Source organism: Falco cherrug, chromosome 12, assembly GCF_023634085.1.
Source record: "Falco cherrug isolate bFalChe1 chromosome 12, bFalChe1.pri, whole genome shotgun sequence".
NCBI lineage: Eukaryota > Metazoa > Chordata > Aves > Falconiformes > Falconidae > Falco > Falco cherrug.
In genome coordinates this window covers 30,151,629-30,179,244 of record NC_073708.1, presented here as the reverse complement: position 1 = coordinate 30,179,244, position 27,616 = coordinate 30,151,629, and the positions used below count along the sequence as shown (strand labels likewise).

Here is a 27,616-nt window from a genome sequence, read left to right as displayed (position 1 = left end):
TCCACTGGTTATCTCAACATTTAGTTATTTTCAGTATTTCTCACTTTTTGGAGTACCTTGTTCGTCAGCTCTGAAGCAGCCGTAACATTTCTGCATTTGCATGAAAAAAATGGTGCAGTTTAGTTGTTCCATCTCGTTACTGCCTGGTTTAGGTGCTAGAATAGCAAGACTCCCCAAAAGATTTGCTTTTCAAAAAGCAAACCATATAAATTTGAACTGGTTTTGGTCTTGACAAAAGTGTTGGGACAAGAAGTATGTACCACCACTCTTGCTGTGTTGAATATATAAAATAGTGGAAAAGTTGACTTATTTCTTTCCAAGAAACATTTTAAAAGAGTAAATAAAGCATTCAGTCAAAATTTACTTTATTTTTGTAAGCTAACTTAGGCATCCCAGATATGTACAGGCTGACTTCTAGCTCCCACCAAGTCGCAGCGGCGGGCAGGTACCCAACAGTTGCCCCTGTGTTCGGGCCATTCTCCACTGTGGGCCTGGAGGATGATTGCTTATTTTAAGAAAAATGCTTTTACACGTAGGAAGAGAAATATAAATTGCTAATGGCTTCTCCTCGGTGTATCCAGTGGATAGCTTTTCAAAAGCAGAAAAATGTGGATAGGGTTTTTACGTGGCTTTGGAAGAAAAAAAAACCTTAAATATGACTGTAGTGTGCAGCTTTTGCCCCTCCCCAGCACATTTTAAGAGCCCATATCAGTTTGCTCGTAAATATCCTAAAAACGTAGATGGTTTAATTAGAAATTATTAAATGTTCCAGGCTTAAGAAAACACAGCAAACTAAAAGTGCTGTTTGCCACACGGCCATTTCAAAGCTGGCATAGGAGACATCAGAGAAAACAGAGCAAATATTTAACGTTTACTTTTAAGTCTATACAGGCATTCTTATTTATTTTACCATGTGGTTACTATTAAGTGTGTTGGCCTGCATCCATCCTTGCAATGAAAAAAAATAAATAAAACAATCCCCTGTAAGCATGCGCAGCTTTGCAGGCTTGCCAGCCCAAATATTTAGACTTCTCTAGCGGAGATGGAGAGTTCGGGGAGCTGAAGTGCGTGTTTGGCTCCAGGGCAGGCTGGGACGTGGGCTGTGTCCTTCACCTCCAGCCTTTGCAGGGAGCTCCCCCAAGGAAGCTGGGGAGACCGTTTACCTCGGGGGCTTTTTTCCATGGCAATGTTTAGGATTGAGCCTATGAAGAAAACACTCCCTTCCCCGGCTCCTTCCTCATCCTCCCCCCATCCAGCGCTAGCACACAACTCCTGAAGTCTATCAATCACACGCTCTGCAAGCACTACAGGCAAATCTTGAGTTAGCCACATGTGCCAGTGCTTTTTTGTGTCCCAAGGAAGTTACTTGACTAGTTTGCCTTTTTCTTTTTTTTGAAATCAAGTTTTTTAAAAATTCCCCCTATACATCCTGTGACAGATGTGATCGGGTCCCGATCCTGGTGCAATTACGGACAGTCCTTGTGGGCTGTGACACAGCTCGATGCAAAACACACGCTGCTGCCCTGCTGCTGGCAGTGGCTGCGTGCGAGGACACCTTGCAGTGCAGTAAGAACTGGTTTTTTTTCACGAGCCGATTCCAATGCAGGTACAGAAGGAAAGCGCTTGGTGCAGAATGGCTGGAGACAATACAGAAATGCTTTACATACAGCTACTTAGATTTCCTCAATTAAACCAGAGGCTGGCTATAGTGAGGTCCAGAAATTAAACTTAGGTCAGGAAATTAAACCATTCCTTTTTTTCTTTTATAGCCTTGCTGGTACATCCTAAATGTATCAAAACTTAAAATAATTCTCATGCGAATTTTAAACCCTGTTTCTCCACGTTTCTTCTCAAAATGGAAATCATCATGATAACAGTTGTGATCTGCTGGACCTGAGGGCGAACTGAAATTTCTTAAGAAGCCAATTCTGTATCACTAAATGGTGTAAAAAGGAGAGGGCAGATAGGGATGGAGCTGGAGCACTTCCTGCAGCTTTGTGCTTTAACTGGAGTTACATCCCACTGCATCACAGGCATATATGAACTAAGTGTCCGATCCCCTCCCACCCCCCAATACCTTTTCTGCTATGAAAGGTTATTTTTGCACAATACCTTTAACTTATTTTTTCCCTATGCTTTTGCTTAAGGAGTTGAGATCTGAGTTAGCACAGGTCCATCAGCTCTGCTGGATGCACATTAATACCAAAGAAAACCTTTGAGCCTGACTCCTGGCATATATTTTGGGTTGGGGAAGCTGTTTATCTTACTCCCCTCCCTGTCCCACCCCACAAGGCCTGGAGGCATCCATGGTCCCACAGCCAGGATATGCTGGGAGCATCTCCAGAGGGAAGCCTTACCAGCCAACACCAGCCTGCAAATAGGGACTGTGCAATAAGGAAGTTTTAAGGATTTGTTGCTTATGTCTCTTTTCATCTCTGAGTTTATTAAAGTGCAAATGTAAGCCATGGAGACAGCTATCACATGCAGTGCAGTACACCAAGAAACACTTTCCACACCATCAATGGAAGGTAAAAGGCTCCGTTGTGATTATCTAACGTACAGTTACTCGCACAAAGGACAAAACTGAACCCAGGCCCTGTGCCCTTCCACAGCAGCCAGTCCCAGAAAGCACTACAGCAATTAACTTGGAAATGAAACCTCCTCGAGTCCATCAGTTGACAAAACAGAAAATACCAAGAAGGATGGAGTATTTATAGAGCTCAGGATTTTATTCTGAGCTTCATGTTAATGATCCGTTTGAAGGGATGTTTATACTCAAGAGTTTTTTAAAGTTCAGTATTTTAACAACAACAACAACAAATCATAAATAAATAATATAATAAATCATAAATACTCCTTATAGTACAAATGAAAAAATAAAATGGACTAGTCTGGTTCATCTCTCTCATAGAGCTGAGGTTTGTCTGCCCAAAGATGCTGGGACACTACAGTAATCCTGGGATTCAGTTTTGCTTTGCACTCTAAAAGAAAAAAAACAAAACACCCAAATGCATTGAGGTACAAAACATGTGAATATAACATGATAAAAAACATGAACATGCTTTCAGCAACAAGAATAAATATTACCATGTCTACAGTATCTACTTCACAGCTTTGTGAGATGAGGATAAATAAACTATTTCAAAATGTGGAAAAAAAAAAAAAAAGAGATGAGTCTTACAAATAAACTTTGATTTTTAAATTAAGGCAGCTTCAGCAGGTATTTCAAGGCTTTTGCTGAAAACAGAATTCTTCTAACACCAAACGTGTACTCATGCTTTGTAGCTAGAGCTCTGATTGACCATCCAGTTCTAATTTTGATGATCAAAACGAGCAAAGATTTGTGCACCGAATACCTGCAATACCAGGCTTGTTCTCTGCAAAAGTCAGTGTTTGGTCAATAGATATGATGTGAAAATTCTGAAAACCAGGTCATCCCTCAGGCACGGGAGTGAGGTACTGCTGAACGAATCGTTAACTCCATGTCCAAGGGGCAGGCTGGAAATTCAGAATTACAAGAAGCTGTTGGGTTTTTTTGTGAGTGAGTGACAAAAAAGGAATATTTAAGGGAAGGGCAAAGGAAGCCCAAGGGAAGCACTAAATGGGAAGCCCGTACCATTGTAAGACCTTGAAAAAGGTGACCCTAGTAGGTACATCATACACCTGAAACAAAAACGGATCCTAAAACTTTCCAGGAAAATACTGGAGGAGCTGGAGCGGGGTTTTGTTTGGCTCATTCAAAGGGATGGACGTACGAGTCTTCTTCCCCCTTCTCCTCTCAGCTAATAAACAGGGGAAGACAGATAACCGCACGACAAATAGTACTTCAAGTATTTAGGAACACGGCCTGCGTGTCTCAGCAGTGGGATTGTGCGTGAGCTGGGGGATTTGTGCACCTTGTGAAATAAAGCTGCCGCTTCCAGCAGTCCTAATGCATGTCGAAGGCACGATTTCATGTCCTACGTATAGGTGTCTCTTCCCTCTGTATGGGTGCGCACAAGATGACTGATGGTAAAGAGCAGTAAAAGGAGTAGACAGAATGGTTATTTTGTTCAAACTTCGTCTATTCCAATACAAATGGCATTATCATCACACAAAAAAATTTATATACAACAGACACTAACTAGTTGCTTCATTTTTTACAACGCTACCCATCATTATACCCCTGTGCTTGTACACACCTTAGGAAATGCTAAATTGGACACACACGCTGAAGATGCATTTCTGACCCGTTAAGAGAAAAAAAATGTCCTGCTGCCTTCGCCTGCTCAGCTCTGACTCCTGAAAATAAAACTGCCCCAAACCCCGTCGGCACCAGGGCTTTGGCCAGGGAGGGTGGAAGGGAAGGATGCTCATGGCTCCCGATGCCACCTCTCCCCGCTTCCCCGGACGAGGCCGTGCTGGGTCCAATGGGGTCAGCTAAGCTACTCATGGGCTTTACCTAGAAGAGGGTGTAAAAATATCATCCCCTTTTTCTGGGTCCTCCTGCATGCCGGGATTAGTGCGTGCGATGGCAGGTGTCCAGGGCGCACACCTACCCCGCTGGGCAAATACAACCGAGAGACCAATGACAGGGATGCTACCTATGGGGTTTTAAAAATATATATGTATACATATATAATATATGCATATATATATATATATATATTTGCCAACTAGTACAGTACAAGCTCTTTCTAAATTAACTCATCCAGGTGCTGGGGGTTCATGCCGGAGCCTAGCTGAGCTCTATAGCCTTTGCATTTTGTCCCTTCCCCTTCGGGCTGAAGCAAAGTCTGGGTGAGTGTGTGGCTGTAAAGCACAGCTGTCCAGTGGCTTTTCAAGAATTGCACTTGGCGTAATTCAAGTTTCTGTAGTTCAGATACATCTACCCTGCTTTTCCTGATGCTCATGCATGTACCAGCATAACTCAAAAAGAAAAAAACAAGTGACCACAGTGTAACAGTGCAAAAGTGAAACTTTTCCTCTGGAAAATGTAACTGGAGGGCAGCAGCTTCTTTGCAGCTGGGAACTAGAAAACAGCCTATTTGAAGATAAAATTAAAAAAAAAAAACAAAAAACATTAAAAAAGTGCAACTTCTCAAAATATTTCAAAACGCAGGGTGGATTTGGCTAAGGCTGTAATGGCCAGGTCAACCTGATGCCTTTGTCGAGGAGGCACTGTACTCAGTCCTACCGCTCCACTGCCTCAGCTGACGTCCAGCAGGCAAGTTGCGTCATCTTTGTGTCTTTCCATATGGAAAACTGAGCCACCCTTACCGCCTTCTAGGCAGCACTGGCTGGGGGGCTGGTTGATGGCCGGCTGAACATGAGCCAGCGGTGTGGCCAAGGTGGCCAACAGCATCCTGGCTCGTGTCAGACACAGTGTAGCCAGCAGGACCAGGGCAGTGACCATGCCCCTGTACTCGGCACTGGTGAGGCCGCACCTCGAATCCTGGGTTCACGTTTGGGCCCCTCACACCAAGAGGGACGTAGAGGGGCTGGAACGTGTACGGAGACGGGCAGCGAGGCTGGTGAAGCTGTGTCTGGAGCACAAGGCTGATGAGGAGCAGCTGAGGGAACTGGGGTGTTCAGCCTGGAGAGGAGGCGGCTCAGGGGGGACCTTCTCGCTCTCTACAGCTGCCTGAAAGGAGGGTGTAGGCAGGTGGGTCTTGGTCTCTTCTGCCAGGTCACAAACGACAGGACAAGAGGAAACAGCCTCAAATTGTGCCAGGGGAGGTTTAGACCAGATATTAGGAAAAATTCCTTCAATGAAAGAATGGTCAAGCACTGGAACAGGCTGCCCAGGGATGTGATGGAGTCACCATCCCTGGAGGGATTTAAAGGACGTGCAGTTGTGGTACTTAGCGACATGGTTTAGTGGTGGACTTGGCAGCGCTGGGTTAACAGTTGGACTTGACTATCTTAAAGGTCTTTTCCAACCTAAATGATTCTATGATCCTATACAGAAGTTAATGTCCGCATGGGTCTGAGAAGATGCCAAGTGCCACAAGGGCTTATTCTACCACCCACACACCTCCAGGAAGCAATTATTTCCTCCCAAGGGCATTTGCTGCTGTTTAATACTATTAGCTCTGCTGGGTAGGAAATCCCAGAGGACACGCGTTATCTTAAGGCAAGACATCTATCTATCTATCTGCTTCTGAACCACAGATCACATCTAACACACCAGCCCCTTATCCACTGGGCTGCAGGTGTCTCCAGGACAAGCAACTTGGCAAGATGCGCAGTTGTGAGCAATAATGCAAAGAGCCTTTTACATGTCAAACGCATTTCACAGAGGGGGTATGGACGCTTGCAGCTGCTCCCTGGATGGAAATAATGTCTGACCCTACGGCCGCTCAGCCACCCTTCCCTGCTCCTTTCCAAAGGGGCTTCTCTCTAGCACCCAAACCCATTCAGGACTGTTTGCTCAGCATTTGCTTGCATCTCAGCACTGATCCGAAAGCTGCTACAGAGCTGGGGGCTGCTCAGCTTTGGCTCTAGGGTGGGGTTTTTGGCATGCGGGAGTCTGGAGTCTCCATCCTCGCCAGGTATGACCCGCTCACACCACAGCACTGGAGACGCACCATCTGATAGCCACCAGGCACAGTACCAGAGCTGTCCTCCACCCCAGAGTATTTATTTAATAATGATAATATAATAAAAAGCTCATTACAAAACCTAGGAGTACTACAAATATTTCCGGTGTTTCTTTTAAAAACAAAATTGTTCTGCTGCCAGGTTTACAATCCAACCATTGCTGTGGTGGATTTAGCGTACGAGAACTTAACAGCAAAACTGATTTTTTTTTGGAAGATTTCTAGTTTGTGCGGCTTCTGGAAAAATTGGAGTTGTAAAGTCTCATTAGTGAGAATCCATGCGTAATCTGTAACAAAAGTAAGGCAATTTTGTGTTTTTTTAGAAAAAGGGACTTTGAGCTGAAAATGTCCATTTAACTGCCAGTAGATGGCAAAAATATCCCGTACTTGTTTTCATTACCCGAAGTGATTAGTACAAAAGGCTTAATGTGTCATTCTCCTCCTCACTTTTCATAGAAACTTGCAGAAAGTATAAATTAAAGTGCCACTGTACAAAAAAACCTAGCAAAAAACCTCAGTGGGTCATAAGAAGCTATCAAAAAGATGGAATCGATTTTTTTTAAAGTTGAATGACTGCATACCTGGGACCAGCAAAAGTTATCCTTTGTTTTGTTTCTTAAAACAAAACAAAACAAACAAAACCAAAAAAAAAAAAAAGCAAAAAGAAAAAGAAAAAAAAGTCCACCCAGGATTTTTTTGGCAAAGTTTTCATAAAGTATTTGTTTCTTGACTGATTAGATTGTTATGTTCCTTCGTAATGAAGTAAATGGAATTAAATACCAGAGCAAAGCCAAGCAGATGCCAATGCTGCCCATTAGATTAAGCCTCTGTAATAAAAAATAATTATTCTTTTAAACAAAGAAGTCACACGTGTATCAGAGTTTACCCTTGAATAACAGGAATTTAACCTTTAAAATCCCTGTAGTTTGTCTTAAGAAATAAAAACCTATCCTTCAGATAGCCAGCAGTAAAGCAACAGTAGACCTGTGCATTCAGCTGCCCTGCCTCACCGGCGGAGCGGTGCAGGTGATGGTCCGGCAGGCGGCAGCGGGACGGGAGAGCCCTCCGGCACGGAAAGTGAGTCTCCGGCAGCACGAGGCGGTGAGCAAGGACGGCAGGGAAGGCGGATTTGGCAGCGATTTAAGGTGGTAACAACAGGGAAAGGCTTCCCATGGGAAAGGCAAGAGGTAAATGCTTCGGAGCTAGGTGATGCTGCTGGCTCTGGCCCGGCAGTGACGAGGCCACCCTTGGGCGAAGGCTGGGCAAAGTGCTGGGGGTTTGGGTGGCTCATCGGCATCCTGCCGTCCATCGGTGGCTCAGCTGAATCCTGCCTGGGATTCGGCCCCTGGAGTGGCGCCGCGGCAGGGGCGGGTGAGCGGGTTGGAGGGGGGTGACGATTAAGGGCTGGAAGAAAGGCAAGCAGCCTTCATCTTTGAACGTGGTGAGCGGGTTGCTGCCGTCCGGGGCTCTCGGGAGGAGGAAATAAAGCCTCTTACGGGACACTCCGCTGCAAAGACTTGACACATGGAGGCTTTCCCACAGCACGTTTGCAACAGGACCTTTGCACATCCCACCTTCCCTCCCCACGTTTAGCAGGGGAATAAAAAACAGCCGGGAGGGATGGCATATTGCACTGGTGCAGACACATCTAAGCAGCTGCTAGTTTTAGGAGGAAAGTGTTACCAGAGGCCAGCGGCTGCTGGCACCCAGGTGTGAACGCCGCAGAGCTACTTCATTACCCCTCCACTCCGTTCTGCGTAGCTCCTGGTCGACCCCTCTGAGCTGGCTCAGCCCAGCCTGCCTCTGCTCTGCACAGCAAAGGGGACACAGCATCAGTCCCACTGCATGCTACCTACAGCGCAGGAGGTTTGGCCACGGCTCTGTAAACTCAGGATGAACTGGGGGGAGGTGTTTTCCAAAAACTCAGTGATACATTTGCTACTTCATAGCCATGCAAACATTTCCCATTGGGTTCACTAGGAATAAAAGGGTATTGGATACATTTCACCTCGGTGTAACGAGTGAAATGAAGTTATTCTTAATTTCCTCAGTGCCTTGTTAGAGGGGAGTACATTTTGGGTCTGGAATTGGCTCTGTCTCGCAGGCGGTGGAGCAGTGAGGGGCAAAGGAGGAGGAACGAAGCAGAAGAAAAAAGGAACGGACAAGTCAGACCAGATCCTCACAGTGCAGTACCGTGTGCGGAGGGACCGGTGCCTCAGTGCTGCCCATCAGCGAGCCAGGGCCATGATCAGGCTGGCACACATCTCGAAGAAGTCCATGGTGTGGCTCCCCAGGCGTGGTGTCACTGAGGGGATGCTGCCAACGAAGGAGCCGCTCAGGGAGCCCATCAGCGACTGGCACTCGGCGGCCGCGGCGGCATCGATGCTCAGCCTTGGCCGATGCAAGCCGGCGGCGGAGCAGGAGCGCTGCGGCGTGGATGAGCCGGACCTCTGCTCCATCACGTCATCTTACACACAAAAAAAAAAAAAAAAAAGAAAGAAAAGAGTGGCATTAGTTGGGCATCTTCCATGCATGTTTGGTAAGGAACTATTAACGATGGTGGAGACAAATGGATGAAAAGGGCTTTTGCTGACTTTAAATGGCTGCCTAAGCACTTGAAAATGCAAAGAATGATTTTTAAATTCTTTTTTTAGACTTCCAAACTTGCCATTTTATGTGCTTTAAATCTCATGTTGCACCATTTCCCGCTTACCATCGATGCTTTTGAAGTCCAGGAGATAGCTGCGGTTGTCAACCTGGTAGAGCTGCAGGCTCATCTTCACATAATTGCCCGTCACAGGGTTCTTGCGGCGCACTCTGAGGTGGTAGGAGTTCACCACCTGCAATGGGAAACCTGCTTTCAGGGGTAAGATTCAAGGTAGCAAGAAGAACTTGTCTTTCCTTATTTTCTTCTCAATACTAGCAAGACATCCGCTGAGAAAAACAGTTTCTAGAAATAACAGTGCCTATAAAATTAAGCAAGTGGCTTCACATCCTCTTCCCTCCTGTTTTAAAATGCTTCTTAGAGCTCTGATTCAGCAGCTGCTGGCAGACAAAGCTGCCGTGACCCAGCTGCCAGGCACCAAACTGATGTTTGCTCCTCCCTCACCAGCATCAATGGCCATACCAGCCAAAAAGTCCATTTGCAGACCTGCGTATGAGGACTGTGTCGGTGACACCAGGGCAGGCTGGGCAGCTAGGCAAAGTAACCTCTCCCATCAGCATGGCGAAATCCACTGCTCGTGAATCAGCCTCGATTTTCTCTTGCCACTTCCCACCCCACGATCTGCTGCCTCTCACTTGCAATGAGCTTTTTTCTCTGTGCTATATTTAAGAAGCAACTGCGTGAAGAAGAAAGCTATTTTGATGAAAAATCACATCTGAAGTTATTCTTAGGGTGGGGAAGACTATTGTGAAACCTCCTCATACAAAATAAGCTCCACTGCCTACATGAAGATGTTGGGCTGACTCAGTTTGTGAAGCTGTACCAGAAATACATCAGGTTTGTTCACTCTCTGCAAAACTGTGCAGCTAACGCATGTCTGGCTGGTGCAGGCATACGCAGCTGGAGACAGCCCATCTCCTGGCTGGTGCAGTGAAATCAGATTCCTGGGCACTACTTGGCTTTAAATACATATTATCAAAAATAAGGAGGAGCTAGGAGGCTTTGAAGAAGTGGCATAGTGATGTTCACACTGTGCAACCCTTGGGACCTGGAGCGAGGAGGGTCTCCTCTGGTGATGAAGATCTGGGCTGAAATTCTCACCTTACCTTGCTCCTGATGCTCGCGCCAGGCTCCATCTTCATTGAGGAAAATGCTGCTGCATCAGTGATACAAACTCCTGCCCCCAATGCCCCCCCGCCCCTCACCTGTGCATCTTTTAAGAAGATGCGCACCGTGCCATTTCAGCGCACACGACTGATAGGACCCAAGTAAGAAACAGTGAGAGTTACTTTGCCCAGGAGCACTCGATTCCTCACGAGGAATTAGCCACTGGAATTAGAAATGTGACTGGCTCCTCTTATCCCTGCGGCTAAATGAGGCAGAATCATCTGTCCAGCCAGGGGCTTAAAGCATTCAGAAGGAAAACTCTTATTTCACACCATAAACAAACACCACGGATATTTAACCACAGCTACCACCTTAATGCAGTGCGTTTGTCTTAACAAGCAATAGCAGGGATTATTGCACGTCGGGGGCATTTATCTGGAAACAGGTGAAGCTGTACCCATACTTCCCACCCGCCCTGAGCAATTCAGCTCACGAGCAAATAAGCCTTGGAAAGCACCAGGAAGCCCCAGCACTCCCTACCTTCCACTCGAAGTCCAGCTGTTTCATGGCACGGTACACCTCGGCCATGATGTCATAGGGTTTGCTCTGGCTGCGGATCCCCAGGTGCCACTTGGCCTTTTTGACAGTCAGGGGTTTGGGCTTTGTGGTGTTGAGGGCATCCAAAGGACATCGCGCTTTGGGGCTGTCCGCTATCAACGGTGGCATCCGCTCGGGGTGCGGCTTCACGCCGGGAGGGATGTGCAGGGTGCTGTCGTCCATGAAGGAGCCGGTGGGGGGGCTGGAGGCGAGGTAGAACTCACTGGCTTGGTTCATGATCCTCCGGTTGTCGATGACGAGGTGGTAAGCCACCGCCAGCTGGTCCTGAGGGTCACCGCTGTACAGGCTGTTCATCACCTCCGACTCAGTGCATTCAAACTTTTCACAGACCTCCCGAACTGCGTCGTCGTCGATGACGGTGGCATCATAAGAAGGGTCCTCTGGGAACAGGTAACTGGGCAGCTCCTCCTTAAACCATTCGTGCTCCCTGGGGAAAAGCAGAGGAGCCACCGTGAGCTCTGTGCAAGGCAAGCTGCGGCAGCTGCTGCCACCAGCCCCTCGCTTGCTCCAGCTCCGACTAACCCTCAGCTGCAGCCTGGGGAGCTCAGCCCAGCCCTGCACGGTCCCCCTGTCCTGCGACAGCCACCACGCTCCGCAAGCACGGCCGCTGGCTCACTTGGCTTTGAACTAACCTCCCAGCACTTACAAGATGCTCACGCTCTTTGATTACCATGGGTCTGATAGAGATAGAAAGCATCAAAGCTATCCGGGTCCCCGACTCCCACTGATTTACGATGAAGTCAATGATAATTAAGCGGCTAAATGCCATAGAGGGCCTCGCCTATAGGTTCTACATATCAACTTGTAATCTCGCTACATACGCTGCTGCTCTAACATGTAATTAAATCCTCTAGTCTTAAGGAACTCAGAACTAAAAAAGACATTTTACTTGGTTTTACTTGAAGGGTAAAATTAAGGCCATCCATTGCGGATGCATTAAAAGCCTAAGAACTCCTGAAAGTCCTAGCAGTATTACGCTTCGCACGCCAGCTAGATGTAATGATTACTGTAAATTTCATAAAATGCGTATCGGGCTGCAGTCTTACAAAATGTTTCTGAAATGGCTCAGATTGTGAGAATTCCAAAGTCCTACTACCAGCCATGGACTTTTAATGACCTCTGCAGACACAAATATCTGCTTAAGAGCCCAGTGGTTCCCTTTACCTGGAATTTCCGCAGTGACGCATGCAGGTAAAAGGCTCATGGGCACTGCACTCATTGACTAGGAAAGAAAACTGTGCTGCATTTAAAGATGAACCATTTGCTCACATTTGAAACTATATCTGATATTTATGGATTAAGTTAGTAATTCTTGGGTTTCTCCTCCTTTTTTATTGGATAGACACTAATTACAATGATTACCCTCTTATTCTGAACTGGCACCCAGAGGGAGGTAGTCTTGAAATAAAGTAATGAAAAATGGCTGGTGAATATTAAGTTCTTAGGATTATTGCATGATATAGCTGGTTTTGCTAAGCACCATTAAGAGATTTTTGAGGCCGTTTTATAATGCAATAAAATAGCATTTTAATATACATATATATATATATATATATATAAAGTCATCACCCTGTTCATCGTCGCCCACTGCCAGCCAGCAGCGCCCACCTCTCCATGAGCACAGAAGGGTGCAGGAGTGCTCCTCGAATCACTCACCACAAAAACCAGCTGGATTAGCCAACTACTTCTGTAAACCACTCTGCACACCCGCCAACAGGGGACCCCCAGGACAGCCCCCCTCATCTGCCACTGGCCCACCAAAGCCCCCCAACCACAGCCAGCCCACTCCATCCCACTGGGCTGACCTGATGTCCTTGATGGTTGCTCGCTTGAGGGGGTCAACCTGCAGCATGTGCATGAGGAGAGTGGCGACGGAGCGGTTGAGGTATTCAGGGATGTAAAAAACACCTCCCCGGATCTTCTTGAAGAGGGTGGGCACGTGCTCGTCGTCAAAAGGCAGAGTGCCGCAGAGGAGGGCGTAGAGGATAACACCGCAGCTCCAGATGTCCACCTCTGGGCCGGCATAGAGCCTGCGCGAAGGCAAGGGCAGGAGAAAGGTGTCACCCCCCGGCCTCCTCTCCTTAGTTAGCGAGCAGGTCCCACTGGGTGAGCTGGGGACCCGCTGCCAGTTCCACTGGGGCCAGAGCTGCAGCCCACCCTGGGGCTGCTCACGTGGATTCCCCTGGCCAAACCTGCCTGAGCCAAACCACTCGGGGGCGAGGGGGGATGACACGGCAGAGCTGGTGCTGACTGCCCACGCTCCTCCGGACAGCCGTGTACACCCCTGCCTCCACCAGACCCTCCAAAAAGCCAGACCCCACATTTCCAAGAGCCCTGCCGGGTTTATTTGCTCCTTCGCCTCACGGGCTCAGCCAGCAATTTCTGTTCATTTGGTGAGGCAGATTAAACAGCAGCAGATACTGTATCTCTGAGTGTTCATTTTCACTGGAAGTTTATGTGCTGGTATGCAAGCGTTCCCGCTTCCGACAAGCTGCTAATGCACCCCCTGGCATCACCAAGTCGGGACACCCCAAACACACGGGGTTGGCAGCTGCTTGCTTGCCCGACTTGTTTGTCTCTTTCTGCTACAACGGATGCTTTCTCAGAGGTGTTGGGAGGCAGTGTTCACCCTTGGGCTGTAAAACCCGACCAAAACACAGAGGTTGAGATGGAAATACAGAAGTCTCTTCGTGAAACCTCAGCCTCCTGCACTGGCTTCTCCTGAAAAGCATCGCCGCAGACACGCCGGTGTACAAAAAGCACCAGCCGTGCACGTGGCCATTCTCTGAACAGCCCCAAAGCACCAGCTCTGCCTGTCCAAGGGTGAGACGGTCCCTGCTGAGGCCAGGGACAGCAGCAGTCATTTTGGAATGATTAGCTAGCTGCCCCCTTGGTCCTGGCTCCATGCCCAGTTCCAACAGATAAGAAGCCTGATTGCTGATAACTGCATTGCCTGAACAGTCGATTGGAGTTTTAAGCCCAAACCAGATGCACTTTTATGACTGTGAAACCCAGGCGGTCACATTCTACTGCTTTTGTGCTCTAGCCAGCACAGGCAGGAGCTGGGATCCAGCCACCCCTGCCCTGCACACCCGCCGGCGAGGCAAGGCAGGCAGCCTGCCGCAGCAGCAGCCGTCACGCCTCTCCCCCGCAAATGCAGCGTGTATGCTGCCGTGGTGCTGAGCAGAGGGCAGCTTGGCATGATCATCAGGGGTACAAACCTCAGGCATCACCAGTACTGTAAGCAGCGCTGATGCGGGAGGGCTGCAGCTGTAGCCCGTGAAACAGTGCAACACGTAGGCTTGGGTTTATGTTCCCTTCTTACTTTTGCTGTTAACAAGCTGTATTGCCTGTACCCTTGGAACGATCAGGCTCTGCATCCAGGGACTAAATCCTGCTTGTTGATCTGCCCCGTGCTTTGTCTCCTATACAAACCAAAAAAAAATGTGCACCTGGCCTTTACTGGAAAGGGCATGAAAACAGTATTTTTTTGGAACCATGGTAGAGTTTTTGGCTTTGTCCCCCTCTTGACAATAAGGTTTGTCTTGCTTTCGCACGTAGAGTTGTAGTCACAACAGGGTTTGTTGGATGCTAGTCTAATTCCTAGGATACTCTGCCAACACTCGTGCTGGTGTAAATGAGAATAAAATAATCATAATCACGGTGAACACACTTTGAACAAAATGTTGTTGTATTTAAAAGCTACAGTTATAGGCAAAAATATGCTGGATTAGGAAAACTAACACTCATTTGAAGGCTGATTCAAAAAATATGGGGCAGATAATGAGAAGGATCATACAGAGGACTGAAAATTTGAAAATCTGTATTTTCAACGCTTGCTATGCTATTATAGAGAGAGTCAGGGAAATAAGTATATTCTAACAGGTTTCTGCCATGAAAATACTGGAGTTTACCATGTTGATACAGAAGTGTTAAGTCCAACCCAACCTTGCAGAGTGCATTCAACATGCTATGTGTCATGCAGATGTTGTACACTGAGAGATGCAACCACACTGGAGGTTTGTCAATTCAATTCATCAATTCAAAACCAAAGTTATGATGGTTGAACCTACCCTCATGAACAAAACCCCTAGCTTAAGGAACCAGAAGACACTCAACACGAGAGTTCAACAGTGTAGGGAAGTGATTAACGATCTTCCTGATTCTTCTGTTAGTGAAGTTAGTTTCCTCGTTAAACCTGTGTTGTATATTATAGGTGGGCAGGAGAGAAGGAGGTGGCCTGGAAAAGCCTTTCCATCTGAAACCTCAGTATTTGCATCCAAAGAGTAATTTTCACCCTCTTTAGTTAGAAATATAAACAGTCAACATCTGCTGCTAGTAATTCCAACAAAGAAAACATCTTTAGCAAAATGTGGTTTGCTCTTACAGTTACTAAGAAATGTAATAACCAAGAAAACACCCTCAGATTTTTGCCAGTGGATTCACCCAAACATAAAATACAGGCTGAAAGGATTCAGCTGCTTTTGCTAGCAAAGGTGTTTCCAATCCCAAGAACAAATTTAACGACCAATTGCTCACATAAGTTCTGCTTAGACGTAGTGTGTCCTACCTTCCAGAGATGACTTCAGGGGCTGCATAATTTGGGGAGCCACAGCTGGTACGGAGAAATTCACCATCTGACATCATGTTGGACAATCCTAAAAACAAGATGCATGCTACATATTGGTGTTTTATGTGAAGGTCCAGGCACAGAGGACTCTGTACCGCACAGAGGAGAGGTACAGCAAGTGGAGGGGGAAATCTGGAGGAGAACTGTTGCTATAATTTAGATAGACTCCTTTGAGCTGATTTGAAAATTATCATTATTATTATTGTTGTTGCTGTTATTATTGTTACTATTGTTACTGTTGTTGTTATTTTCACATTCAACCAAGGAATATTCACTCCAGGCTCACTTTGCTTCCCCAAGCTCTAAATTCCACAGCACAGAGGAGAACAGACGTAATTCATCCCAGAGCACTTACTTTATATGGGGGTTGTGAGATTAGTAAATCTTCAGAAGGATTTATCACTGGTCGAAAGGACTCACCGGGACTGAGCTGGTAGCCCAACTATTTCAATGGATTTCCATCGGTAACGCCACTTAAAGGCTCCTGTTACTGCCCATTTGTAAAATGAAGTGAGGCCAAGAGCACACAGCCAAACGTACCGAGAACATGCATGAAAATAAACACAGGCAGCCAGCTCGCCCTGGAATTCACTGCACGGAGTCTGCCTTAAACTTAAATTAGCTACATCTTTATATTAGGTGATTATGCTAAAACATAGCAAAGATTTGCAAATTACTTTGCTGCTCTACTCTCAATGCCAGTACAGAAGCAGCCTACAATAAGTAATCCCTGCTTTTGCTAAAAGGCCGGGTGTTTATAACTGTGGGCTTTTCAGGTAAAGCAACTGCTAGTGGTTAGGAAAGCAGGCTCTGGGTTTTCTAAGGCTTGCTACACCGACACGCTCCAGGAAGCGCCTCGGAGCTGGCTGCATTTCTGGAATGCTGCTGGGGTCACATACCAAAATCGGCTATCTTTGCATTCATGTGTGCGTCCAGCAGCACGTTCTCCGGTTTCAGGTCTCGGTGGACAACCATGTGTCTGTGGCAGTAATCCACCGCAGAGAGAATCTGCTGGAAAAGGCGTCGAGCTTCTGCCTCTTCAACCTGTGGATGCAAGGGGAAAGAGTCCTGAAGGTTGGTCTGCCTGCAGAGCTGGCAGGGGAAGGTTTGGCTTAGCAAGGAGCCAAAATGTTCCAGGGCATGGAGAGAAAATCACAGCGTGCTTGTGACCAGAAGCAGCAAATAAAGCAGATTTTCCCCCCTTGCATTTCATAATGTGCTAGTGTTTGCAAATGATACAGCCCAGAGATGAAATAAGAAACGTAAATTTAGCTGAGCTCTCAAGAACTTACTGGTGGCACCTACAAGGCAATGGCCTCCTGTCCCAACAAGACCAGCTTTGCTACACGGCACATGCAGATCAAGGCTGGACAAAACAGAGGATGCTGCAGGGAGCAATTCCTCATGGACAGATAGCTTCAGGAGAAACAAAAGCCAAAGGTGGAATATTGTGATAATTTTAATCAACTATCTAGCTGTCTTAGCTATAAAGTTTTATGAACTGTATTACAGAAATTGTATTTAAAATGAGGGGACTGATTATTTTTAAGGATGACTTCCTAAAGACTCTCTTCGTGAAAAATTTAGTTTCTGAATGCCAAAGTTCGGAAAGGATCCAAATTAGCCACTGAAAATATCCAGATGCGTGAAATGTGCTGGAAATCAGAACTGTATGCAGGGAATTAAATGGAGTCAGCTCCATCGACCACTGCGCTAATCTAAACCAATTTATTGTAAACGTATGATTTTTGTAGTATAGAGAAGAAACGTATGATGGGCTGCTCCTTCACCTGAAGCTTTATTCTGGATGTCCACCTCAGCCCATTGCCCTGTGACTGCTCCCTGCCTACGAGGATGTCCACAGGGCAGACACTAGTGATGTTCTTTGTAACCATAGCATCATATTCTGTGGGCTCAACCTGCACCTCAGCTGATTTACACCCAGCAGGACTACTGGCATTTGAAAATGTTGGTCAGATAAGCCACCTCCTTAAAAAGTCTTCAAAAGACCTGACGTGGAGCCAAGGGGGAGGTGAACGACTGGGATAGAGACCACACCGCGTGGTCCTCCCCTCCGATGCTGTAAATCTGCTGCTGAACTGTGGGTGTTTTGACAGGCAACCCATAGCTAAAGATTACAAAAATATGCTAGTTTTCCAAATATTTGCACTAAGCAACACGTTACCTTGGATATTTTGGTTTGCATATCGGAATAAATCAGAGGATGTTGCAAAAAATTGCACGCAACTTTTATGCGAGCCGGCATGAGATGTTCCAGTTGAGATTGCTGTGAAGCAGCTTCTATTTTGGGCCTTAACCTTAACCACATTCCCTTTAGCAGTTGTTTTGCTTCTAAACACCATCCTCTTCCCACACAAGTGTTTGGGCTGACATGGTACTGGCACTTACACGTCCATGCTTACAGATGTAATCAAATAATTCACCGCCAGAGACGTATTCCATGACCATGAAGAAGTCTGTCGGTGTGCTGATGACCTGGTACCTTCAAAAAACCAAGCAGATTTAGAGGAAAAAAAAAAAAAAAAAATCAAGAAGAACAGGGAAAGGCTTTTAAATGGATTATTAGTTGCACATGAACACTTAAAATAATGCATTTGTTTGGATCTTGCATTTATAACTGCTTTCCACCTCTGAAATGCCATCTCTTATTTCAAGTCTAATCTTTCACTTGTCTATGAAAGGATCTCTTTTACAGACCTACGGTTTTCCTTCAAGCTTTTAAATAATCCTCTGAAATCTCTGCCAGACAATCCTATCCCATTTAGGACTGTCCTGACTTTCAAATTTCCATTTTGGCTAAGATGTGCAACAAGAACTTTAGAAATGAAGGCTTCGTTAGCTGGGGGTGGGGGTATATTTGGTTTCCTTCATATCAAGGATAAAGAAGAACTAGATGTTACAGGGAGCTACTTTTGGAAAGGTACAGAAACAAAGATGAACACCCCAAAAGTTATTTTTCAAATATTAAATCCCTCTATATTTTAGAATAGGGGAGGGAAAAAAAAAAAAGGAATATCACCCTTGACTTCCAAATTTATTCTGTTTCCATTCAAAATGGTCCCCAAGCACTGCAAAGGCATTTCAGTGTCCCAGCTGGTATAAACTGCCAGTGATCAGAGGAGGTCAATGCAGCTACAGGAATTCATAGCAGCACCAGCAGAGACACCCCTCTCTTTTATTTCAGATACATTGTTGTTTGCTTGCCTTTTTTTTTTCTTTTTTTTAACAGCTGAATTTCCATGGGTTATAATTTGTAGCAAACAGATTTCAAACCACTTCCAGAGATCAGCAAGTGGAAAGGTGATAGTCCCACAGAGATCAATAGGAATAACCTGATTCTCAAGTTCTTTGGATTCAGACATCTAAGTTACTGTTAACTGCCCCACTATTTCTTTTATATACATGTAAAAAGCTATTAAAAGAGGAGGTTTATGCACCTCTCTTCTATATTGCTGTATTTCATGTTTGCACTATGTACTACAGGACACTGATATTTTTAAACTGGATTTAATTTCTAGGCTTTAATACTTCGCCAAATGTGTGAACAAGACATAACTTGCAGGATGCTGGATACACAGCTGGGGACTCTTGCTGGCTCTTTTGTGAAATAATACTGATCTGTTCTCCAATAAATCCACGGAACGGTGAAGTTGCTCTAAAGTCAACAGTTGCTGCATGGTTAGTTATTTAACTGCAAAGAGAATTTGTTTTCTCTTGCCTCTAAGTCCCAGGTATTTGCTATATCTCATGCCAGTTTTAAGGCTGACCCAAATGTCAACTTATCCTTGCAGTTACCATTCAACAGCTTTCTTTTATAGAAATGCCAAAGATATTATCGAGTGCCTCATTAATGTGGACTGGCTGCACAAACTGGGGATTGAGAAGGAATCCCAGAGGCTGGAGTGCAGGTGCTGATTTACAACTGAAATTCAGGTTCATCAGAGTGGCAACTTGGAAAACTTGTGCCTGAATAATAAATTTAAAAAAAAAAAAAAAGTTCCTTTAAGCTCTGGATAATCAGGCCATTAAAACATAAATCCTATTGACTTCAAGCCAAGGCTTCACTCTGTGAGCCTGCCCGTGCTGCAGTTCCTCAAGCACAATCCTCTGCGGCTTCAAGCCTGGAGATATGAAGCCTAAAAAGGGTCATCACAGAAATCCCTGATGAAATCCCCAGGCAGGAGAGCCCAGACCCTCACTAAGCACCTTTCTGATGGCCTCTGTGTAGAAGAGAGGACAGCTCTGAGCAAAACCTGACGCAGGGACATCAGTCTGTGGGCTGTTACAATAACTCAGGCTCCCAACGGAGGATGCGCCTTCCATCGTTTCTCAAAGTGTCAAGTGTGTCCCCCATAAGTTAGTGGGAGACTCTCCAAAAGTGATGTTTGGCTCCAACACACAAAAACCTGACCACATCCCTAACATTTCCTACAACTCTAAGCCATCTCCCGAAACCAAGCCAGCTGTGTGTGTAGAGTCCTTGCAGATGGAGCTGAACCCATGGCAGAAAGGGTACTCACAGTTTGATAATGTGAGGGTGCCGGAAGAGTTTCAGATTTTGAATTTCTCGTTTGATCTTCCCAACTACATCCAGGCTGCGTATTTTCTGTCTGTTGAGTATTTTTACTGCGACTTTGTGCCCTGTCAGCTGGTGTTCGCCAACTATTAGGAAGAGAGCATTGCACAGTCACTAAACGGTGCAGCAAGATTCACACCAGCAATTTAGGACACTGTGGTTTAGAAGCAAAAAGCAACTTTCGAAGGGAACAAACCAAAAGATGAGGGGTGAAATATTTTAAATTTGGGGTTTGTCTCTTCACTTCTATTGTTTTCCCAGTGGAGTCATGGAAGGCAGAAGAGAGGGGACTTATCTGCAAAGAACACTCAAGTAAATAAAACAGAGTGAATTACTGGAGGAGGTCATACCCGAAGCTAATCTGGAAGGATTTATAGCATGTAAAAGCTAGATTAATCAGAAAGAGATATATTTAAATGGCAGAGGAAAATCTCCACTGTAACACACTGATTGATTAAATCCCTAATAAACCCAGTCTTAAAACTAGACCATCACACTTTAAAAAAAAAAAAAAATAGGGATTTTCCCTGCCCGAAATAAGACTGAAGGATTTGCATTACTAAAATGAATTTCTATTTATACATTCTCAAGTATGCTTCTTAGTTTGATGACAAGCTCCAGGAACACTGCTGTACTGCAATGGCAAATTCTGGGTTTAGAAAAGGTACAAACTTCAGTCTGGGTTTTTATAATATGCACTTGGTACATTGAGACGCTGATGCTTATCTCCTGTGTACAGTGACAAACAGTAACCACAAACTGGGAGTTGCACCACTGTCACTGGGGGAATTGCACTAACTTAATAATGTGAAATGAATTCAGCGTTTGATCCATTTGTTATCAATAAACAGACTAGACAAAAAATAAAAAGCCCCAAGGAAGCCAGATTTATATTGAAGTTAACAGCAGAAACTGCTTGAAAACTGCCAGTTAGATGTTTATATCTAAAAGGGTTCTGTGGCCATGAGCTACCCCTTCTGAGTATTTTCCAATGTCACATTAAAAATGGTGACACACTGATGGTTTTCTAAAGATGCACAGAAAACCTGCTTACAGTAAATATTTGTGCTCTCTAATTATGAAGGTTACCCTTCCAGTAATAACATAGAGCACAAGGAGTTAATAATTACAAACAAACCTTGTTATTACATTATTAGAGACTGTAATTTTGGAGGCTCTAATGAGCTGACAGAAGCGAACGGCGTGAGAAGGGCAGGGCAGCAGTGCCGGCGCTGCTCGGGGCATGCCAGGTCACTATTATTAGCCACCAGATAAGACCTGCCAGAGATTCTTTCCTCAGTAAGAGCATCCTAAAAATAAAACACTTTACTGCCCTTGAAAATTAAAGCACCACTTTGCATGTCCATTTTATTCCTTGCAATACTTAAATCTACTAGATGAAATGAAAATAAACTAAGCCTTGCAGCATAGATGCAATTTAGGGATTAGCGAAGGGCTGGAGGAGGCAGATAATTCCTCTTGTGTGGTGCAAGGACAGCGCTGGAAATAGTCTGAGGAGGCATTTTCTCAGGTGCATCCTTGGGGAGAGGAGAGCAAGGTGGTGGGGGGCCTGCCCCATGGAAGGAGGCTTTGCTGGAGAAAGACTCTGCAAAGCAGCGCGTGTGCAAGGGGTACAAAAGCACGCTCAAGCTTTAGCGGGGCTTGCAAGGGGGCTGGGGTATTGCCTCTTTGTTCACTGCAAGAAATTCTCCCCAGGTTGTGCCAATACCAGTCCTATAAAGGGCACTGACCTCTCTTTGCCAAGGCTGTCATGGTATATGGATGGTGTACGTTACACTGAGGAGGCTGGGGAAAGCATGACAGAGGGGTGTAAGACAACTTCAGCAGATGACTTTTGAGATCAGTTCACCAGCAGCGTTTGATTTGGTCAACTACAGCACTGCAACACCTCTGCTCTCTCTTTCCTGGGAGCACGAGAAGCTGTACTTTGAAAGCTGTCCTTGACTCATTCAGCTCCATTAAAGAATTATAACACACTAAGCCAACAGTTGGGAAACTGAGGAACAGAAAAGCAAAGAGGCTTATTGCTGAACGAGGAAGAAAACCCCAATTTCTGCCATTCTTTGTTGCAAGACAAGCCTTTCTGGCCTTATCCCAGCATACCCTTTTGAAAAATTTTTATTACATACTTGGAAAAAAAAAAAAAAAGGCCATGCCCAGGATGAATAATTACTGTTTTTAATACCACTGCAGAACAGTTCATCTCCTTTCCATCCATGACAAACAATGTGTAACCCTGCGAAGGTTTGCTAGCTCAAACACATTAATAATTAAAAATAAACAGTCTATATTGTAATCCATCTTTTGCTTACAGTAAGCATTAGATACAGCGATATTGTTTCAGTCCCCAGTGGCTTGTTAAGCCTACTCGAACGCCTTGAGAGATGGAGACAAAGAAAGAACATAATTTGCTGTGTGGTGGGAGAGTTTTTAAGCCTTTCAGGTCTCTCCGGCTGCAGCCTGCAGAGGCAGGAGTTTTGACATGAGGCAGTAAGGACAACCTTCCCTCTGCTCAGTCACTGCCCCGAGCCCCTGTGCTGCAGCACGCTGGTGGGACGATCCAGCCCCAGGATGAGGAGCAGCGGCAGGTCCCGTGCCTCCCACAGCCACGGAAAGGGGATGCTTGTGCAGCTCATCTCTGATGGGTTTGTCTTCTCCTCGTCCCAAGGATGGGCACCAAGGTGGTGCTCTTGGGTGGTGATGAGGAAGCCTCCTCCTTCCCTCACTACCTCCGTGGATTAAAAAGCCTGGGGGGAGGAGGGAGGGCTGTGCGGCAGTATTAGAAAAGGGATTTGAGCATGTGTCTTGTCTCAGGTAAACTCCACCACAGATTAAAACCACCAGCCGGAACCCTGCTGGGACAAGCAGGGGAGATGGATTTGGCATGGAGACGAGGAGCGGCACCTCATCCTGTGCTGCAAAAAACCCCCATCCCATAATGGCTAGATGGCAACGCTGACCCTAAACTCCAAAAGCCAACACCACATGGGACATGGTGTGAGTGTCCTTAGCTGGCACCCCATCTGCTTGCACTGCCTGGGCACGAGAATGCTTCAGCACCAGATGCTATGAAGCAACAAAGGGAAGAGATGTAATAGAATTAGTTTCTGAAAGGAGACCCTTCTAATTTAGTTGGTTTTGTAAGAGAAACAAAATGAGCAGGAACACTGTTTATAAAACCGTAAGCTGAGAGAATCATTAAAACCCCTTGACAGCATGGTTTTTACAGCAGGTTCTGAGGAAGCCTGCCTCTGAGTGTGTGTTTGATGCAGCTCAGGCAGCAGGAGCAGTTAACATTTTTGCAAATGCTCCAGGGGAATGTAAGTTTATGGAGGGGCACGAAAACTCCTATCAGTTGTGCCAGCCCTTACCTTATCCCAAAGTTAAGAATGAAGTCCACCCAAAGCGTATATTTAGCAAGGCTGTATTAATTCTGCCCCAGTGGCACTTGCTCATATGGTGCATCATCCTTCCCTTCCCTTCCCTTCATCTGTTCAGTCTCTTTTAGTTTATCTGCTACAACTTTCTACAGTTTGACGACTACAGCCAAGCTTTGTCCTTCAGTAGCAATGGTCCAGTGCCTGGGAAAATGGGATTTGACCCCAACTTGAGCCCGTGGAGGTGCCATCGTAACCAACATAAACATAACCCAAGCACTGCCAGTCCTTGAGGGACCACAAATTGGTCACCTCAATGGCCAACAAGCGGGGGAAGAAACCACCAAGTGGCCACTAGGGATGTCATGCGTGGAACCACATGAAAAAATATTTGTGTAACTCTGCTGGGTTCTGACTGAAGGTCTCCAAGCTGCAACGGCTGTGAACCTTGTTGTGCAAGGGCTGTGATCATGGCAGAGCTCTTCAGGGACCCGCAGGGTGGGATGTGCCCTGGACAAACACAGCAGCGATTTGACTAATCTGTTCTTACCAACCACCAGCTGAGGAGATGCTACCTCCTTCCTTCACTGCTTCACTAAACTCAAAATCCAAGATGATTTCCACAGATCTATTTTCTGCAAATTAATCTTCCTTTGGCCTGGAGGACAGGAGAACTAACTACCACCAGCTCTGCCTGTATTTAGCAAAATCCTGCGCAGTAACATTGACCCTTGGCATGACACCTCCTGTCCATCCACCACATTCACATCCACCGCAGTAACTCCTGCCTCTCTTCCAACAGTTGCTGTATTTCCATCACTATTTCCAGCTGGAATTTCAGTGTTATCACCAAAATCCTGCTCCCATCTGCCAACCTATCTGCTCCCCTCCGTGCCTTGTGTGGTCTTTCCCTAAATGAGATCAAGGAACTGACTGAGCTTGAAACGAACAGGTATTTTGCAGTGTTCACCTGGTCTGTAGGAGGATCAGTTCACTGATGGCAGTGATGAGCCAGAACGAACATCCTGACAGGGCAGCAGGGACTTTTTTTGTCGCATTTCTGGTCTCTGATGACTCAAAGTGACTATTCAGCTCCAGCTACAAATCCAAGCTCTGGTCAGTACCCCATCATCACTAAATCCTCCTTTTCATTGCCATTTTTTTTACTTCCTTAATAACCGTAACCCTTAACAATTGCAATTTATGATTCCTTAACCTTGAGGAGGAAGGCAGGGAAAAGTGCCTTTTACAAAGTCTCGTGGAAGGCAGAGTTTGAAGAAAACACATCAGCAGCAAGAAACGCCACCGATGGCACCAGCCTTCTTAGTGAAAAAGCAATTATTATACACAACCTATTCAAAGCTTGAACCAATCAGGCAGAAATCTCTTTGCTCTTCTCATGTTTCTTGCTAAACAGGGTTGAATACAGGTTTTCCTAAAGTGCATTTGATTAAAATGCTGTAATTCTGTATAAATAGGAGGTCTAGTTTCTTCATCTGTTTCCAATGTCACGTCCAAATTTCACCTGTCAGTTGTAGGCAATATATTAAGGGGGAAGAAAAAAATAATTATAAAGGGTACTACTTACCCATAAGGGGTTTTGAGCTAGGAAATCTCTTTTATTTGAAATGTTTCTTTGGAAACTGTCAGTTTTTACTAAAGTCAGGTCATATGTGGGGTGGGGGGTATTTGTGCCCGTTACTCCCGAAAGGTAGCTAAGGAAAAAAGGCTATTGTGGGCAGCCTTCATTTGGCCTGCAAGAAAAAAATTGCCTTTGGAGCACTTTTTGAGGTCTGCTGGTACACACGACTGATTTAAATGGTCCTTACTGTTAGAAGTAATTTATTCCGATAATTCTTCAGTCAGTAAATTTGCGGTTTGGGATTAAACACAGCAATATATTTTTAGGGGGCTGATGAACGGCCACAGGTGGGTTTAGCCCCAGTGGCTGCGGTGGGTTTTTGCCCCTGCTGTCAGTTTGCGTTTATTTTAAAACGCCAGCGGCCGATGCGGGCACATCGCCCCTCGGGCACGGGGCGGCTGCTGCCCCCGCTCCCGCGGAACCCGCTTCCAGCCGGGAATCGCAGCTTCCCGTTTTGCTCGGACAAGAGATTTTGTTGCTTGGTTGGGTTGTTGGTCTTCTTTAATATATTGATTGGAAAATAAAATTGGCGTGTAATGGTAGAATTCCCAGGAAAAAGGAATGCAAGTCTTGGCAGCTGTTACGGCCAGGCAGAGCAAAGCTGGTGCCTTGCAAAGGGGAGCTGCCCACCCCGGCACGACCGAGGGTCCCGGTGCGCAGCCCGCGCACGGTCCAGGCTGCCCGGCGGCGCGGGGGGCAGCAGCACAGCCCCCCGGCTCCCGGATCTCGCTCCCCCCGGTCCCCCGGGACGCGGGGGCACGGCGCGGGAGGCCGCCCGGCCATGCTGCCCAGCCGCCCCATCACCTCTCCCCCGCCGAGGGAGGAAAGTTTCGGGGGGTCCCGCTGCGGGCCGGGGCGCAGGGGATGCAGCTCGCCGCCCCGCTGCCCAGGGGCGAGGGCCGCGTCCCCCCCGGCTGCCCACGACCACCTGCGCCCCCCCACACCCGCCCTGAGCGGGGGCCGCCCCCAGCCCGTGCCCACCGGGGCGGCGCCGGGCTCCACCGCCCCCCCCCCCCCCCCCCCCCCGCCCCGCCGCTCCCCGGGGATGCTGCGCGGCCCGGCCGCGGCGATGCCCGGCGCGGAGGCCCCGCGGCAGCGGCGGGAGACGGGAGGGAGCGCGGCGGGGGGCGCAGCGCGGCGAGCCCGGCCCCCTCCCCGCGGCCGCGGTACTCAGCTCTTGACTTTGCCGAAGGTGCCGACCCCCAGCGTGTCGCCCAGCACGTAGTGACCGATCTTCACCCGCCCGTCGTGCTTCTGCTTCTCGGCCATCTTCGCCCCCCGCCGCCGGACCACAATGCACAGGGCCGGCCCCGGCGCGGCGCGGCTCGGCGCGGCTCGGCTCGGCGCGGCTCGGCTCGGCGCGGCAAGGCGGGCGGGCGCGGCGGCGGCGCGCGGCGGGCGCGGGGGCGGGGAGGGGCGCGCCCGCCGCCGGTGCTGGCCGAGGGGGGACCCGCCGCGGGGCGCACCCGCCCGGGGTGACACCGCAGGGCGGCATGGGCCTGGGGTGACACCCGCCTCGGGGCGTGCCTCCTGCTGCTGCACCCTGCGCGGGGGCGCCCGGCCTGGGGGGGACACCCTCCCTGGGGGGCAACCTCCTTAGGGGGTACCCACCTGGGAGTGACACCCTCCTTGGGGGGCACCTGCTGGGTCTGATACCCTCCTTAGGGTAAACCCTCCCTGTGGGACACCCACCTGGGAGTGACACCCTCCTTGGGTGACACCATCCTTAGGGTACACCCTCCCTGCCACGCACCTGCTTAGGAGTGACACCCTCCCTGGGGTGACACCCTCCCAGGAGGGCACCTGCCTAGGAGTGACACCCTCCTTGGGGTGACACCACCCTTAGTGTACACCTTCCTTGGGGTGCACCTGCCTGACGGGGACACTCCTTGGGATGCACCCTCCTTATGGTGTACCTGGTGTGGGATGGCACCTGTCAGAGGGTGCAGCTGGCTGCTGGTGGCACCTTCCCTGGAGTGACATCTACCTGGGGCATGCAGCTGCCTAAGGGTGACATCCTTGGGGTGCACCCTTGCTTGGGTTGAACCCTCCTTGGGGTGCACCTTCTTGGAAGTGGTACCCTCCTTGGAGACCACGTGCTTGAAAGTGACACCTTCCTTGGAGTGACACCCTGAAGGTGACACTGTCCTAGGGGTGCACCCTGCTTGGGATGCACCTGCCCATGGGGGTGGGGATGCACCCATCAGAGAGGGACACTGGCCTTGGGGTATGCCCTCCTTTTGGTGCACCGTGCCTGGGTTGACCCCTCCGTTTGGTGACACTGCACGTGGAGTGGCACCAGCCAGGGCAGCTGCATGAGGCCCACAGAGGGATGCTGTGGGGTGGGAGCATGGCCCCACAGGCACCCAGCGAGGCCC

At 47.5% G+C, this 27,616-nt stretch overlaps 1 protein-coding gene across 1 annotated transcript; it reads right to left on the bottom strand.

The window, feature by feature from the left end:
- Window positions 1-37: 37 nt before the first annotated feature.
- Window positions 38-26,607, bottom strand: PRKAA2 (protein kinase AMP-activated catalytic subunit alpha 2). Its single transcript, XM_055724870.1, has 9 exons — window positions 26,414-26,607; window positions 20,143-20,284; window positions 18,011-18,104; window positions 16,501-16,645; window positions 15,542-15,629; window positions 12,777-13,001; window positions 10,894-11,398; window positions 9,295-9,421; window positions 38-9,048 (listed from the first exon to the last, which is right to left on the bottom strand). Exons 1-9 carry the CDS (start codon window positions 26,505-26,507, stop codon window positions 8,810-8,812), a joined length of 1,659 nt encoding a protein of 552 aa, XP_055580845.1. The 5' UTR covers window positions 26,508-26,607; the 3' UTR covers window positions 38-8,809.
- Between the last annotated feature and the right edge of the window lie 1,009 nt (window positions 26,608-27,616).

What these genes read in the sequence shown, in the direction of transcription:
- PRKAA2 (XM_055724870.1), bottom strand. Translation starts at nt 26,507, where the DNA reads ATGGCCGAGAAGCAGAAGCACGACGGGCGGGTGAAGATCGGTCACTAC. An exon ending in AGCTGGACTTCGAGTGGAAG is followed by an intron (nt 9,422 to 10,893) that starts GTAGGGAGTGCT and finishes TTCCCATTGCAG; the next exon opens with GTGGTGAACTCCTACCACCT. An exon ending in GGACTTCAAAAGCATCGATG is followed by an intron (nt 9,049 to 9,294) that starts GTAAGCGGGAAA and finishes TTTGTGTGTAAG; the next exon opens with ATGACGTGATGGAGCAGAGG.